At 38.3% G+C, this 17877-nt stretch overlaps 1 protein-coding gene across 1 annotated transcript; it reads left to right on the top strand.

Annotated features, from left to right (window-relative positions):
- The first annotated feature begins 15058 nt into the window (after positions 1 to 15058).
- On the top strand, positions 15059 to 16057 carry LOC108699010 (olfactory receptor 8U1). The gene has a single exon (XM_018230866.2). It carries the CDS (start codon positions 15122 to 15124, stop codon positions 16055 to 16057), a length of 936 nt encoding a protein of 311 aa, XP_018086355.1. The 5' UTR covers positions 15059 to 15121.
- The last annotated feature ends 1820 nt before the right edge of the window (positions 16058 to 17877 follow it).

Here is a 17877-nt window from a genome sequence, read left to right as displayed (position 1 = left end):
ACCATGTTCATTTTACAAAATTTGCCAGGTTATGAAAGCTTGAAACAGTACTAAATTCACAGATCCGCACATACACTGTTCGCTGCAGTTGGGGACATGGCCCCTCTTTTTATTATTATACCATCAACAAGATCAATGTTTCAGGGGGTTTAACCTCCCTTCATCATAACACATTGCTATGAACGTTTGAACACTTCCCCTTCCCCTCCATGCTTGCTGCTCTCAGCCCTCACTCCCTTCCATGTCTGTGCCTGCAGCCTGTCCTCCCTTCCACTCCGTGTCTGCAGCCCTCCCTCCCTCCTGTGTCCCACCCTCTCTCCCTTCCTTCGTGATGCTCTTGTCTCCCTGACTTCCCTCCATGCTGTGCCTTACCATGCTGGGTCTTCCTTCCCTCTGTGCCTTCCCTCTGTGCTTTGCCTTCCCTCCATGCCTTCCTTCCATGCTGTGCCTTCCTTCCATGCTGTGCCTTCCCTCCATGCTGTGCCTTCCCTCCATGCCCTCCGTGCTATGCCTTACCTCTGTGTTGTTCCTTCCTTCTCTCTGTATCTTCCCTCCATGCTGTGTCTCCCTGTCTTCCTTCCATGCTGTGCCTTCCCTCCATGCTTTGCTGCTTATCTCCCCACCTTCACTCCGTGCTGCTAGACTCCCCGCCTTCTCTCCCTGTCCTTCGAGCTGTTCTTGTCTCCCTGCCCCCTCCCTCCGTGCTGTGCCGCTCTTGTCTCCCTGTCCCTTCATCCCTTCCCTTCATGCTGTTCTGCTCTTCAGCCCAGCCAAGCCAGAATGCCTGTACTCCCTCGCTTACTGCCGATGTCGGGCCCAGATCGCGGTCTACCGGGAACATTACCTGCGATCTACTGCTAGACCAGAATCGATGTCCTGGGCACCCCTGGTCTTAGGGGTATATTTATCAAAGAGTGAAGTAAGAGATCACCACAGTTCACTAGTGTGATATTCGGCCACTCTCCATTCATTTCTATGGGATTTTTAAAAGAGTATTTATCAATGGGCGAAAGTGAAAGTTCACCCTTTGATAAATATGCCTTTAAAAATCCCATAGAAATGAATGGAGAGTGGCAGAATTTCACACTAGTGGACTCTGGTGATCGCTAACTTTTTGATAAATATACCCCTAAGGTTCCTACAACATTCACACATACTATGGTCAATGTAATTAGGATTACAATGTAATTCTCCTACCACACACCTGTAGTTCACCAATCCTGCAAGCTGGTGGTGCGTTCCTTCCGTTGACCCGGCCTCGTCCCTTAGCAACCAATGTGTAAAAGAAACGGAGCCGCACACAGACCGATTAGTGCAGTCGGGGATTATCCCCTTTTATTCAGCCACCAAACATCGTTTCGGGGGGGAACACCCACCCTTCATCAGGATACAATTATTTGTGCAGTCACCCATTTAAACCCAATCTTCCCACGCCTTCTTTTCCCATCATGCAATTTGCCATAAAAATTAAAATTAATTAAAATTAATTAAAATTAATTTTTATGGCAAATTGCATGATGGGAAAAGAAGGCGTGGGAAGATTGGGTTTAAATGGGTGACTGCATTTGGTGGCTGAATAAAAGGGGATAATCCCCGACTGCACTAATCGGTGTGTGTGCGGATCCGTTTCTTTTACACATTCAATGTAATTAGTAGAGATGGCGCGAACTGTTCGCCGGCGAACTTGTTCGCGCGAACATCGGGTGTTCGCGCTCGCCGGAAGTTCGCGAACGTCGCGCGACGTTCGCCATTTTGGGTTCGCCATTGTTGGCGCTTTTTTTTGCCCTCTCACCCCAGACCAGCAGGTACATGGCAGCCAATCAGGAAGCTCTCCCCTGGACCACTCCCCTTCCCTATAAAAACCGAAGCCCTGCAGCGTTTTTTCACTCTGCCTGTGTGTGCTGAAGAGATAGTGTAGGGAGAGAGCTGCTGCCTGTTAGTGATTTCAGGGACAGTTGAAAGTTTGCTGGCTAGTAATCGTTTTGATACTGCTCTGTTATTGGAGGGACAGAAGTCTGCAGGGGTTTGAGGGACATTTAAGCTTAGGTAGCTTTGCTGGCTAGTAATCTACCTTCTACTGCAGTGCTCTGTATGTAGCTGCAGTGGGCAGCTGTCCTGCTTCTGATCTCATCTGCTGACTGCTGCAATAACAGTAGTCCTTGTAAGGACTGCTTTTATTTATTTTTTTGTTGTTTTACTACTACTACTACTACTACTATAAGAGCCCAGTGCTATTAGTCTAGCAGTGTTGGGGAGTGGGACTGGTGTGCTAATCTGCTGCTCCTAGTAGTTCAGCAGCACCAACTTTAATTTTTTTTTTTTAATATTCATTTTTTTTTTATTTTACTTTTTTTTATTTTACTACCGCTGTAGTAGTGTATAAGTTGACCTTTTAGGCATTATTTGCCCTGTAGGCATTTTTTGCCCAGTGTGTTATTCAACCAACTGCCATCTAGCTGTGTGACCTTGTTCACATTCTGTCTAAATATCCATAATATTACCGTCTCCAGAAAAAACACCGGAGTGACTTTTTTCAAGCAGCATTCATATATTTTACGTAATCCGTATCCACCGCTGTAGTAGTGTATACGTTGATCTTGTGGGCAGTATTTGCACAGTGTTTTCTTCAAACCGCCATCTAGCTGTGTGAGCTTGTTCACATTTTGTCTAAATATTGATAATATTATCGTCTCTAGAAAAACCACTTGAGTTACTTTTTTTCAAGCAGCATTCATATATTTTACGTAATCCGTATCCACCGCTGTAGTAGTGTATACGTTGACCTTGTAGGCATTATTTGCACAGTGTTTTCTTCAAACCGCCATCTAGCTGTGTGAGCTTGTTCACATTTTGTCTAAATATTGATAATATTATCGTCTCTAGAAAAACCACTTGAGTTACTTTTTTTCAAGCAGCATTCATATATTTTACGTAATCCGTATCCACCGCTGTAGTAGTGTATACGTTGACCTTGTAGGCATTGTTTGCCCAGTTTTTTTGGCCGCAGCCACTGAAGCACAGAGGCCAGAAAAAATATGCCATATAAATGCTGAAAATAGTCATTTTTTGCCATACGTTGACTCAACGTATATGGCAAGAAATTACTATTTTCAGCATTTATATGGCATATTTTTTCTGGCAACTGTGCTTCAGTGGCTGCGACCAAAAAAACTGGGCAAACAATGCCTACAAGGTCAACGTATGGCAAAAAATGACTATTTTCAGCATTTATATGGCATATTTTTTCTGGCAACTGTGCTTCAGTGGCTGCAACCAAAAAAACTGGGCAAACAATGTCTACAAGGTCAACGTATGGCGAAAAATTACTATTTTCAGCATTTATATGGCATATTTTTTCTGGCAACTGTGCTTCAGTGGCTGCGTCCAAAAAAACTGGGCAAACAATGCCTACAAGGTCAAGTATGGCAGTTGTTTAAAGAGAACAGTAGATTACTAGCCAGCAAAGCTACCTAAGCTAAAATGTCCCTCAAATCCCTGCAGACTTCTGTCCCTCCAATACAGAGCAGTATCAAGCAGATTACTAGCCAGCAAACTTACTATCATCTGTCCCTGAAATCACTAACAGCTCTCCCCCTACACTATCTCTTCCAAGCACACACAGGCAGATTTTTCAGATACATTTTTGCCCTTGATCCCCCTCTGGCATGCCACTGTCCAGGTCGTTGCACCCTTTAAACAACTTTAAAATCATTTTTCTGGCCAGAAATGTCTTTTTTAGATGTTAAAGTTCGCCTTCCCATTGAAGTCTATGGGGTTCGCGAACCGTTCGCGAACCGCTCGCATTTTTGCGCAAGTTCGCGAATATGTTCGCGAACTTTTTTTCCGACGTTCGCTACATCCCTAGTAATTAGGAGCCATTTAACCTGCTAGTAAATTTTTGGAATATGGAAAGAAACCAGAGTACTCAGATGAAACCAACACAGACATGGGAAGAATATGAAAAGTCCTTGCACACAGTATCTAGGCCAGAATCAAACCTATGACCCCAGTAATGCAAAGCATAAATTCTATTCATCAATAGTATATGCTTTACATATAAATATACATATATGTGTATATAGTCAATGATCAGAGTCTGATAAATTTTTTTTTTTACAGAATGTAAAACATACCACTGTAATGCTTTTGAGATGTTATCATCTCAGTACTATCTTAACTCTCAAGATGGAGGTTATGTGTATCTCTTGAGGACCCACAACCATTAGGGGAAGGATTGAAGCTACTGCTTTTTTTACAGCAACCCTCTATAAATTGAATGGCTTCTGAAGTACTTTAAACAATACCACAATCACAGTCGATCACATACCTTGCATTATGTTTTATTTGTTTTAAGAATGATGTACTTCAGACAGTAAGTTTATTATACGCTATTTAAAACAGGAGGGTTAATTGCAAGGGGGATATAAAGATAAGCCATAATATAAAAATCTCATAATAAATTAATTGATAGAACACATTTAGAGAGAGAGAGATGGGTTTCAGAGACAGAATATTTATTAGACTTATTTTTAGGTTTTCTTGCTGCAGTCTCAAGATTTAAGGGAATTAAAGCACAATTAAGCAAGGGCATTTTTTTTTTTTAGAAATAAATAGACACATAAGTCCATATCATAATATCAAACAATACATACAGTAGGTTTTAGGCATGTAGGCGACCAAGATGTTTCTTATATTGTAAGGTAATGAAACCAGATCCTCTTAAAATGTTTCACTACAAATTTTCAGATTGATAACCTAACATTTAGGTAACAACATTTTTAAGTAGAGGGATGAAAAGAAAATCATATCCCCAATTTCTAATTCATCTTTGTCATGACTAGATCTGTTTGGGTTTCAAATACAAGAAGCAAATGAAACTTCACAACTATAGAATCCTCACCTCTCAACACTGGCAGGTTATTTAACTTCAAATAAAATACTATTCCCTAAAAAAAAAAAAACATTATATCATACCTAAAAAAACCTCTACACGCACGAGTTTTCCATGTTTCCAATAGTATATAAGAAATTATCCAGAGAAGGTTACACGTCTTTAAATACATATCTTTGTATCTAATATTAGGTGACCTTTTTAATCAAATTTGAGATAATCTAAACTAACAGTATACCTTATATACTGGAGTATAAACCGTCCCGAGTATAAGCCGAGGTACCTAATTTTACCTCCAAAAACTGGGAAAGCTTATTGACTCGAGTATAAGCCTAGCTTCTGGTAAGTTTCAATCAAAAAATTGAGGGTTTCTGCTCCCATTGAGTGCCAGCGTCTCGTTTTGGATGCCGACTATTCTTAGACGCCGTTGACCGTTTTTCAGCATATTTTGGGGGCTGAAAAACTCGGCTTATACTCGAGTATATACGGTAATCAAAATACATTATGCAGCATGAAAGATAAGTATGGATCCATATAAAAACCATATGAATTTATATCATAAGAAACTGATCAATAGAGTTTTCCTAATACCAGTTTCATTTTTTATCCTTTTTGTTATCAATATGATTGTTTTTTTTATCTGTTGCCTTGCTAAATTTAGTTTCTGCTATATGTCCCTTGTTTGCTCTTATGTAGGCCAAGACAGAACCAAAGCAGCAGCAGTGGATTCATTCTCCAGGGTTTTTCAGATTATCCAGACATACAGATTCCATTGTTCTGCCTGTTTCTTCTGATCTATCTGCTTACTTTACTGGTGAATGTACTTATCCTAATAGTGATTTACCAGGCTTCCTTATTGCATATTCCTATGTATTTTTTTTTGTGCAATCTTGCATTTATAGATATTTGCACTTCTTCTGTTTCTCAGCCTAAACTTCTTTCTATGCTCTCAAGAGGAGACAATACAATTTCTTTTGTTGCTTGTATGACCCAGCTACACTTCTTTCTCTCTTTGGCTTGCGCTGAATTTGTCTCATTGACTGTCATGGCATTTGACCGCTATGTCGCTATTTGTTACCCTTTGAGGTATTTGATTGTGATAAACAGAAGCGTCTGTGTTTTATTGGCTATCACTTCCTGGATATTTAGTTTTTCAGTAACATTGATACACACTTTGCTCATATCCCATTTACCTTTCTGCAGATCTTGGGCAATAGACCATTTCTTTTGTGATCCTTCCTTATTATTAGACCTGTCTTGTGCAAACACTTTCTTCATTGAGAAGTTGACATATGTTCTGGACTCAGTTATTGGACTTCCTGCCTTTGCACTAACAGTAGCCTCTTATACCTACATTATATCCACTATTGGGAAGCTCCGTTCCACTGTAGGAAGGAAGAAAGCTTTCTCTACTTTTACCTCCCGCATTACTGTGGTCATTCTCTTCTATGGCACAACACTGATTACTTATATGATGCCTATATCACAGTATTCATCCACTATATCAAAGCCATTTTCTTTTCTCTACACTGCCCTGATGCCCTTAATTAACCCTTTTATATACACTTTACGAAACAAAGATATTAAACAACATATTGCAAGCAAAATAGAAATTAATAGGAATAATACAATTGGTAGGTGCAGTGCTGGAGCAAAAATGGATGCAAATGTGTGCCTGTAAAACACCATTCACAGCACTGCTGAACTGGCTGAAGGCTATATTACAAATAGTGGTGGTAAATGGAACATTTTTCTAATTATTGTAAGTGAAGCACCACAGGGATCTGTCCATGGCCCTTTCCTTTGTAACTTGTTTATTAATGACCATGGCTACTGTAGATACTGTCTCTTTTCTCTGAAAATACTATACTAAACTAAAAGTCTCATGCAGAATGCAGCTACTTGGAGAGATGTTTGACTAAATTGGAGAGCTAGGCAGCAAATTGGCAAATACTGTAAGGATTAAGTTTGATAAAACCAAGGGTGTGAAAGATATACACTAATGGGCAGTGTATTGGGGGCCTAATTTATTGAGAAGGTTTGGAATATTTTTGTGGATAAACTTTGTAACTCAAGGCAGCGTCATATAGTGTAATTAAATCAAATAATGTCTTACACAAAAAAGGCATTAGCTCAAGGTATGAAACCTCATAGATCATTGGTATGGCTTCACTTGAGTATGCAGTTAGTTTTGAGATCTAGTGCTTAAAAAGTATATTAATAAGCATGAGAGTGCAGAGTTATGCAACTAAACTGGTAAAAGGAATGGAAGAATTAAACTATGAGAAAAAGGTTGTGGTTGTTTCCTCTGGAGAAAAAGCACCTGCAAGGCAACCCTCTTTACGATACATTAAAGAACTGTAACGGTTGGCATCCAAAACCCAGAACCGATGGCAAGCACCCTGGTCTCGGCTTGTGGTTCTGCCTGTAGCAGCCGCCTTTGGCCTCGGGAGGAGCCCTCAGCTACTCAGATGCCACCAGGTCTTATAACGAGAGGTGCAAGGTGAAGGGGCACAACTGTAAAGCAAAAGTCTTTGGGCAGAAGGTCACGGTACAATGCGTTAGACAGAATCGTAGTCAGATCAGGCCGGGTCGAGGCAGGCAGAGTACAAACGAAGTCAGGCAGGCAAGGATCAAAACCGGGCGATCAATTGGAAGGGATTTAGCAGAATCGGAGTCAGATAACAGGCAAGGATCAGGTTTCAGAAATCAGGATAGTCGAATAGCCAGGCAGGGGTCACAATAGGAATCAAACAGGATCAGAATATAGATAGCTCAAAGCTCAAGCACCACAAGATTAAACCTATAACGGGCAATGACTAGAAGCCCAAATGAACCTTTTATAGCGTTTCATTTTCGCACCATTGCGCGCCTTTGCACGCCATATCTAGAACGAGACACGGGTGCGTGTGCCCTAAGGAGCTGCAATGGCGGCTGAAGAGGAGCGACGCAGCGGGCGTCTCCGCCCCACCACTGGACCACCAGGGCAAGTAGATTTTATTACCAGAACATGGGGGATCTTTTTTCCAATAAAAAGTATCAACACACCAGAGGCCACCCTTTACACTACAAGAATATGACTTTTATTTGAAGCAGCATAGGTTGTTTTTCATGGTAAGGTTGTGAAACGCGTTGATATGATGGCAGATTCTATTTGTAGGGGTCCATAGGGATAACTTCCCCTATGTTTTGGAAAGCCCAAACTGGTTGGAAATCCGTGCTGGTTGTAATTTAGAGATGGTAGAGGGAATGTTTTCCTTTCCAAGTTAAAGGAATTGTTCAGTGTAAAAATAAAAACTGTGTAAATAGGTAGGCTATGCAAAATAAAAAAATGTTTCTAATATAGTCAGTTAGCCAAAAATGTAATCTATAAAGGCTGGAGTGACTGGATGTCTAACACAATTGCCAGAATCCTGTAAACATTAGTTTACAGGATTTTCCTGGAGGTTCCACTGGAGGTGATCGCAAGGGGTGTCAGTGTGTGATATACTCTATTACTGAATGTGCATTGACTGCTTACCTCAGAGAAACCTGTACTGTGTGAGTACCCTGTGACTGTTAATAAATTGTTATTTTAGTTAAGGACTCTTGGCATAAAAAAACGTGTTTTGAGCAGCTGAGAAGTATAGTTTTACAAAACATCTCCTTTCTGCCACACATAAATGCGAGGGCCCAGCTAAGACTGAGGGTCTGATGTAACCAGTGCTCTATACTACTTGATTGTATATAGACAGTCCATTGATGATTATATGCAATGGTTTTAAATTGAATTGCTTTTAATAAAAAATATCAAAACCAAATCTGCATAAAATATCACTACCTAGTTTTTGCATATTTATTTCAAATGATGAATCATTTACTACTTTTTATCAAAAATGTGCATTTATAGAGAAGAATTACAGTAGAGCCCCCAGTTTATGTTTTCAAGCATTTTGACTTGAGCAATCTTGAAGGAAACCCAATGTGAGTTAAAGGAACAGTAACACTAAAAAATGAAAGTGTTTTACAGGAATGACAATACAATGTACTGTTGTTCTATGCTGGTAAAACTGGTGTGTTTGCTTCAGAAACACAATTATAGTTTATATAAACAAGCTGCTTTGTAGCCATGGGGGCAGCCATTCAAGCACAGGATACACAGTAGATAACAGATAAGTGCAGAAGAATCCCATTGTATACTACAGAGCTTATCTGTGACCTCTTGTGTATCCTGTGCCTTTTCTCTTTTTTTCAACTTTGAATAGATCCCCCGATGGCTACACAACAGCTTGTTTATATAAACTATAATAATGTTTCTGAAGCAAACACAGAAGTACCAGTGCAGGTCAACAGTACATTAAGGTGATAAATAATCAAGCTCCTAATTTATCTCAGTATATCTAAGATAAAACTCCGAATTCCTGAATGGACCTTATTTATCATTCAAAAAAATAGGTTTGGGCAAACTTCGGACCTTTGCCCGAAAAGTCCAAAGTTTTCGGACTTTTCCTCAAAAAACACAATTTTTTTTCGGAGTTCGGGAGTTTGGCCCAAAATCCCCGAAATCATCGGATATCGATACTGACAGCAGTGCAGACACTGGGACTAATTAGTCCCCAATGACTAATACAGGAACCCGAGAGCTTTGAGATGCCGGGTTTTTCGGATTCTGTGTTTTCATACCATTGGACTTTAATAAATCCAAAAAATCCAGATTTTTTTTAAAGTCCGAAAAATCCAAATTCTGATTTTGGGTATTTGGAGCTTAATAAATAAACCCCTATATGTTCATTACTTTAAAACACTTTAATTTTTTGGTGTTACTTGAGTAATCAGTCCCTACTTTTTATATTGCTTTCAGCCTTTAATAAGGATTAGCTTATCATTACTTGAATTTTTTGGTGTTACTGTTACTTTAAGGAACTCATGCAAGGTTTTTGGGAAAAAAACTGAAAGTAGAGAGCAATCATAAATCGGTCCCTACTTTTTATATTGCTTTCAGCCTTTTATAAGGATTAGCTTACATCAAGTACAAGGTGCTTTCATAGAAAGAACCTGGATAGAACAATACAAAATAGCATTTTAGAACTCTCAAGATAACAAAAATCATAATGTTTGTGTGCTTTGTGCAATTAGCTCTGGGGAATTCTAGCTGCAACCCAACATCCCTAAGGATCCCATGTCCAACTGCCCTAGCTTGATACTGGTCATGTAATGGTGCTTCAAGCTACAGTAATAAATAATACTACTCAAAGAATGAAAACAACCAACAAATAGCTTATTATCTCATTAGTAACCTAGCAAGGCATATTACAGTTTTGTGGTGATCTGACACCTGACATAAAATAACAGCGGTTGTAATTGTAACAGAAAGAGGTTTGTGAGGGCACAACACTGTCAATTTATTGGGTGATGTAACCTTGCATGTATGTATGCCCCTGGTTTGTGTATGAACAGAACTCAGTACTCAAATGGCAATGTAACAGTATGGCATTATTCAATGGCATATAGTATTAGAAAATATAATTTTAATTAAAAAAAGGTTGTAATTATATCAAACAGTGTCCTTGTCAAGTTTACAATCTAAGGTCCATATCACTGTCACACACAATATTAACACTTTTAATGTTTTAATTAACCTTCCTCTATGTAACTTTTGAAGTTTAGACAGAAACCACAAAGTAATGGGAAGGATACACAACCTACCTCTCAATGATATTTGCAGAATTCTTTTAGGCCTAGTCAAGTCCAGGGATGGGCGAATTTGACCCGTTTCGTTTCGCCAAAAATTCGCCGCCGGCGAAATGTCGCAGACGCCCATTAAAGTATATGGGCGTCAAAAATTGTCGCGCGGCGAAATTATTTTGTCGCGCGTCTTTTTTTTTTACGCACATCTCCATACAAGTCTATGGGCGTCATTTTTTCGGCGAAACGAGGCGAAAAAATTCGCCCATCCCTAAAGTCTCCTAACTCATGTGTAATGGTACAGTAATTTGCATGTAACTTTCTAATTTGGTTATTGTACAGCTTTGGTTAAATTCTGACAACTGAGAAGGAAACCAGAGACATGCCTGAATGATAAGGAGGACATCAAGCCACAGATAGACGAGACAAAGGCAGACTTTTCAAGATGCAGAGAAAAAAAACATTGAAAGGTAGAGACAGACAAAGACCAAGAACTGGCAATGGAAAGACATAGGGGCAAATTCACCATACTTCAAGCCACTTGGCCAAGCGCAAATTCTCTAGCTCTATGCAAATTCACTAAAAATGAGACTAGAAATGCGCCTCGGCAACCGAACGCTAGTGGAGTTTTGGTAGCATAAATTCACGAGCATTTCATAATGAACTTTCACTAACGTTCATTTCTGCCTAGCAAAACTTTGTTATTACACTTAGGCCAATTTGAATAGGGTGGGTACATATACTGTAGGTCATATATACTTCCTTATTAGAGACGTTGGGGACATTTCTTGGAGTGGCCACTTATTATTAAAAATGTTCAAGGAAGCAAAATAAAGACAAAAGAGATCCTCTATCATCCTAGACATGAGCCCACCCTAAAACAAATGTGGCATGAACTTCAAATGGTTGAAAAAAATTAAAAACTAAAAAACATATTTAACAGTTTAAAAAATAATCCCACTTTAAAATATGAAAAAAAAAAAAAACACCAGATACTAGGGGTATCGTAATGGAAAATTTGCACTTTATTAAATTTGCAGAGTAACGATCGTTCACCTGAGCGAAAATGCACCTGGTGAAAGGGCACAAAACTGCGCTAGCGACAGTCTCTTTTACTACCAAATTGTATTCTACACCTGTTAACATAGCCAATAATGGAGACTTAGGTCCCTGGCACACTGAGATTTTTTGCCCACTCATGTCATTACTCCAAATATTAGTGAATAACAATTTCCTTATTGAAAAGACACAGAAAGGTGACAAATGGACCTTGGTGAGAAAACACCCATATGCGTTGTGCAACTCTTATTTATATTATTGCTGATATAGCCAGAGAAGAGATTTTAGAGAGGAGAAAAAACAGAAATCTACAAACATGGGGGATACAAAATTCAATGTCCTTCTCAAACCACTTCTGGGGTACATGGGGCAAATAATCAGCACCTTACAATATGGTTGGCTGTTTTCAGATTGTGGCAAACACAACCAAAAGCAAATATGGTGGCTGGAGGAAAAGATTTCTGGTCAGCATTTTGTACAGCAAGAAATAGAGATGAATTATGGATAAATTTGTATTATGCAAATATCTATATTATGTACATGTTTTATAAATACATGCCAAATCTATACACAAGCGTACTTACATATATTATTTATATATATAGTATATATACAATATATAGTATATACTGTATATAGTTAAAATGCCAGACTGTACCAATGTAATGATTTTGAAATGTTTACATTTTAGTAAGATTGGAGTTTTCAAAATGGCAGTTATGTGGATCTCTTGAGGTTCCTCAACCATTAGGGACTTGCTTTAGATTCCTTTTTTTTAATCATACCTCTATAAATTGTGAGACTTCTGAAATACTACCAATCATACTCAAACAGATACTCTGTGTTTCCTAACATGTAATTTAAGAATTTTCAAACTGTAAGTTTATTATAAACTCTTTTGTCTGCAAAGGTTTTTTTTGTTTGTGGGGTATCTGATATACATATAATTTCTGGATATCATTTGTTAAGAGGTGTGTTAGTTTTAATATCAGAATTGGTGAAGACTTCTAAGTGATATCAAGCCAGAACTTGACCGTGATTTTTACAGACAGAATAATTATGCTACAGAATGGGCAGTAACTTTACCATTGGGTTTTTGTTTGGCACAGTTAAGGAAGAGCAAACTTTGCAATGGATCCAAAAATAAGATGGCATACAGTACATAGGATGACTTAAGCATACAGGCATTAAGGACTTTCCATATATTGCAACTGGTTTGGAAAAGAAAATCTATCATGATAAAAATGTATTTAAAAGAACAGCATATTCTAAAGATATTCCTTTGTTTGATTCTACTGATACATTTGGAAAGTGTCTGATATTTCTGCAAAGAACATGGCTTATTCCCAATTTTTTTTTTTTTTGTAAGTCTTTATTTTTTATATGGGGTACAGAATAAAGAAGAGGGGGAGACAAAATGCAAAGGGTATCAAAGAAAATAAAAAATTAAAACATTGCATACAGCACAGTGGTTCATTATTCCATCAATATGCATTTATACAGAAGTCTACTTCTAGTCTCTACCCAAGTTATCACATTAAACTTCACAAATACTGTACTGATGCTGGGAGTTGATAAAAGAGGGATGGGGTATTCAGGAGCCTTATGGCTTGGGGGAAGAAACTGTTACACAGTCTGGTAGTGAGGGCCCTAATGCTTCGGTACCTTTTTCCAGATGGCAGGAGTGTGAACAGTGAGTGTGAGGGGTGTGTTGGATCAGCCACATAGTCACTCTCAATAGTCCCTCTGTAGAAGGTTTTGAGTATGGATGGTGGGAGATGGGATTTCCTCAGCTTGCGCAGGAAGTAGAGGCGCTGTTGGACTTTCTTGGCTAAGTAGCTTGTGTTGTGGGACCAGCTGAGATTCTCCGCCAGGTGGACACCAAGAAATTTGGTGCTTTTGATGATCTCCATATTAGAGCTGTCGATGTACAGTGGCAGGTGGTCACTCCTAGTCTTCCTAAAGTCAACAACCATCTCCTTTGTTTTGTCTACATTGAGAGACAGCTTGTTGGCTGTGCATCAGTCTGTTAAACGTCTATTGTTTATTTGTGTTTCTTCTTTTGTCTTATTCACAATTTAATCCCTGATAAATCTGGCCCTCAATTTCAAATACGGATATGGGATCACATCCATAATCTGTTTTCCAGCAAGCTCTGAATTATGGGAAGGCCATCTCCCATAGATTCCATTTTAAATAAACAATTCTATTTTTAAAAAAAGTTTCCTGTGTCTCTGAAGTAATAAAACAGTATTGTTGTACTGATGGTAACCAAGCTACATTAATCCATTTATTTAATGTTTAGATGATTTTTAGCAAACTTGGTAGTAAAAGAAAGATCACTTTTCCAGAAAATACCCAGTTCCAAACATTCTGAGTAGTGGATCCCAGAAATTATCTGGAAAAGGACATCTTCCATTTTAGAAAATATATTGCATATCTTTGGATCTCATGTTAGATGTGACTGTTTTATTGTCTGATAAACTCAAAAAACAGAAGGCCTATAGGATATCCTAGAGTTTATAGTTTGATATGAAACCTAAAACAAGTGGTGTAAGGATGTTATCTTCATTGGCTAACTAAGATAATAATGTTGTTATGTTTCCAATCAAGAGTTTAAGGGGCCGATTCACTAAGCTCGAGTGAAGGATTCGAATGAAAAAACTTCGAATTTCGAAGTATTTTTTGGGTACTTCGACCATCGAATTGGTTAAATTCGTTCGAATTCGAACGAAATCGAACGATTCGAAGTAAAAATCGTTCGACTATTCGACCATTCGATAGTCGAAGTACTTCCCCTTTAAAAAAAACTTCGACCCCCTACTTCGGCAGCTAAAAGCTACCGAAGTCAATGTTAGCCTATGGGGAAGGTCCCCATAGGCTTGCCTGTGATTTTTTGATCGAAGGATTTTCCTTCGATCGTTGGATTAAAATCCTTCGAATCGTTCGATTCGAAGGATTTAATCGTTCGATCGAACGAAAAATCCTTCGATCGATCGATCGCAGGATTAGCGCTAAATCCTTCGACTTCGATATTCGAAGTCGAAGGATTTCAATCCGAGGGTCGAATTTCGAAGTATTTTTAACTTCGAAATTCGACCCTTAGTGAATCGGCCCCTTAGTGTGGATCCAAATAAATTAGTAAAATCATAACAAATTGACTACGGCTATATTTGGCCAAAGGCAAAATGTTGCCATCTAACAACATAGACCATTTAGTTTATTATTATTATACATTTTTAATGTACTGTATACATGTTATTAGGCAGATGTTATATCAGCATTAAATCATCTATTGTAGTTATCTTTACACCAGCAGAAAGGGTGTTGCAACAAGCTAGTTCAATAAGTTTCAAAGCAATTTCTAATTGTATTAATCTTTATACTACAACCAATGTTACTCTGTTTCTTCATTTGCATAATTCATTTTACCTGCAGCCTTGCTAAATTTAGTTTCTGCTTCATCTCTCATGTATTCTCTTATGTAGGCCAAGAGCCACAATAACTATGCAAGAGAACCAAAACAGCAGTGGATTCATTCTCCAGGGTTTCTCAGATTATCCAGACATGCAGATTCCATTGTTCTGCCTGTTTCTCCTGATCTATCTCCTTACTTTACAGGGAAATTTACTTATTCTAATAGTGATTTACCAAACCTCCTCATTGCACATTCCTATGTACTTCTTCCTATGCAATCTTGCATTTATAGATCTCTGTGCCTCTTCTGTTTCTCAGCCTAAACTTCTTTCTATTCTCTTAAGAGGGGACAGTGTGATTTATTTTGGTAGCTGCATGATCCAGATGTACTGCTTTATAACTTTTACATGTGCTGAATTTGTCTCACTGACTATCATGGCGTATGACCGCTATGTTGCTATTTGTAATCCTTTGAGGTATTTGGTTGTGATGAACAAAAGGGTTTGTGTTATATTGGTCATTATGTGCTGGATATTTAGCTTTGCAGAACCAATTTCACACACTTTGCTCATATCACATTTACCTTTCTGCAAATCACGGACCATAGACCATTTCTTTTGTGATTTTTCCATATTATTACACCTGTCTTGTGCAAACACTGCTTCTATTGAGTTGTTGACATATATTTTGGGCTCCTTGGTAGGACTTCCTGCCTTTGTGCTTATGGTAGTCTCTTATACCTACATCATTTCAACTATACTAAAGATCCATTCTGCTACAGGAAGGAAGAAAGCTTTCACTACTTGTACCTCCCACCTCACTGTGGTCATTCTCTTCTATGGCACCATACTCATTACTTATATGCGACCTACATCTCAATATTCATACACTTTGTCAAAACCATTCTCCTTGGTATACACTGCCCTGGTACCACTAATAAACCCTTTTATATACACCTTACGAAACAAAGATATTAAACAACAAATTTCCAACAAAATACATTTCAAAAGTTGCCATTACCAATAGGCAGACACAGTGCTGTAAAAAAATAAATAAATGCAAATATGCACCTGCAAAATGCCATTTTTTTAATGTACTTACTATATCAATTGTATGCTTCAGCTTGTATTCATATTGATGAAAAAGGAGCAAGTTGTATTTATCACAACTTTTATTAAACAAGCTGGAAACATTTGCATTGTAGATAAAAAAATATTCTGAACTATGTCAATATTCTGCACTTAGAGGTGACTTTTATCAGCATAGTGAATATCTGTATGTGTCTTTCTGTAGCCATACAACAAGCCAGATAAAGTTTACATAGAAATCAAAATGAGTTATTAGGATCACCAGCCACAATGCTGTGAATAAAAGTTAAATAAAATATGCCCCTGCAAAATGTCATTCACTAGAATTCTTGTTTTATTATCCTAATTCATGAATCAAGAGCAAGTTCTATTGATCATAACTTTTGTGGCACACACTGGAAACATTTGCATTATGAATAAAACACATGGTGAACTGTGCCAATATTGTGCACAGTATGTGCCTTTCTATAAATTATTTCTTGAGTTTGCAGCTGTACAAGGCAGATGAATGATAAAAACCATAGGGATAACATACCCAAGTTACTTTTGTCCAAACACTCTCCTGCACTTCCATGGTTACCAATGCATCTGCTTCTTCTAAAGCATTTTGCACAACTAGAATTATTGATAATTGGGAATTCTGAAGCTACTGCCACCCTGGACTGTAGGGTTTCCAACTCGGGTTGCATCAACTGGAGCACCAGACTTAAGCCCAGTAAATCAGCGAATGGTATTTTGAAAACTCTCTGCAGAAGTGATGCAAACACCTCTCTATAAATGCTAGACACAACATATACACATTTTTCATAAAAGCACATTTGTTTCACTAATAGGAGATTTTAGTTGCCTTGCAGCTCCTGTTTTGCATAACTTCTTTCTATGCTCTCAAGAGGAGACAATACAATTAATTTTGTTGCCTGCATGACCCAGCTACACTTCTTTCTCTCTTTGGCTTGCGCTGAATTTGTCTCATTGACTGTCATGGCGTTTGACCACTATGTCGCTATTTGTTACCCTTTGAGGTATTGTATTGTGATGAACAGAAGCGTCTGTTTTTTATCGGTCATCGCTTCCTGGACATTTAGTTTTTCCACAACATTGACACACACTTTGCTCATATCCCATTTACCTTTCTGCAGATAATGGACAATAGACCATTTCTTTTGTGATCCTTCCATATTATCAAACCTGTCTTGTGCAAGCACTTTTTTCATTGAGATGTTGACATAAGTTCTGGACTCAGTTATTGGACTTCCTGCTTTTGCACAACAGTAGCCTCTTATACTTACATTATATCCACTATTGGGAAGATCTGTTCCACTGTGGGTAAAAAGCTTTCTCTACTTGTACCTCCCATATTACTGTGGTCATTCTCTTTTATGACACAACACTTATTACTTATATGATGCCTATATCTCAGTATTCATCCACTATAATAAAGCAATGTTCCTCTCTACACAGCCCTGATACCCTTAATCAACCCTTTTATATACACTTTACGAAACAAAGATTTTAAACAACATATTGCAAGAAAAATTATGAAATTAATAGGCATAATTATAATTGGTAGGTGCAGTGCTGGAGAAAAGAATGGATGCAAATGTGCCTGTAAAATGGCATTCACAGCAGTGCTGAACTGGCTGAAGGCTATATTACAAATAGTGGTGGTAAATGGAACATTTTTCTAATTATTGTAAGTGAAGCACCACAGGGATCTGTCCATGGCCCTTTCCTTTGTAACTTGTTTATTAATGACCA

This window comes from Xenopus laevis, chromosome 8L (genome assembly GCF_017654675.1).
Source record: "Xenopus laevis strain J_2021 chromosome 8L, Xenopus_laevis_v10.1, whole genome shotgun sequence".
NCBI lineage: Eukaryota > Metazoa > Chordata > Amphibia > Anura > Pipidae > Xenopus > Xenopus laevis.
This window is presented reverse-complemented; position numbering and strand designations above follow the sequence as displayed.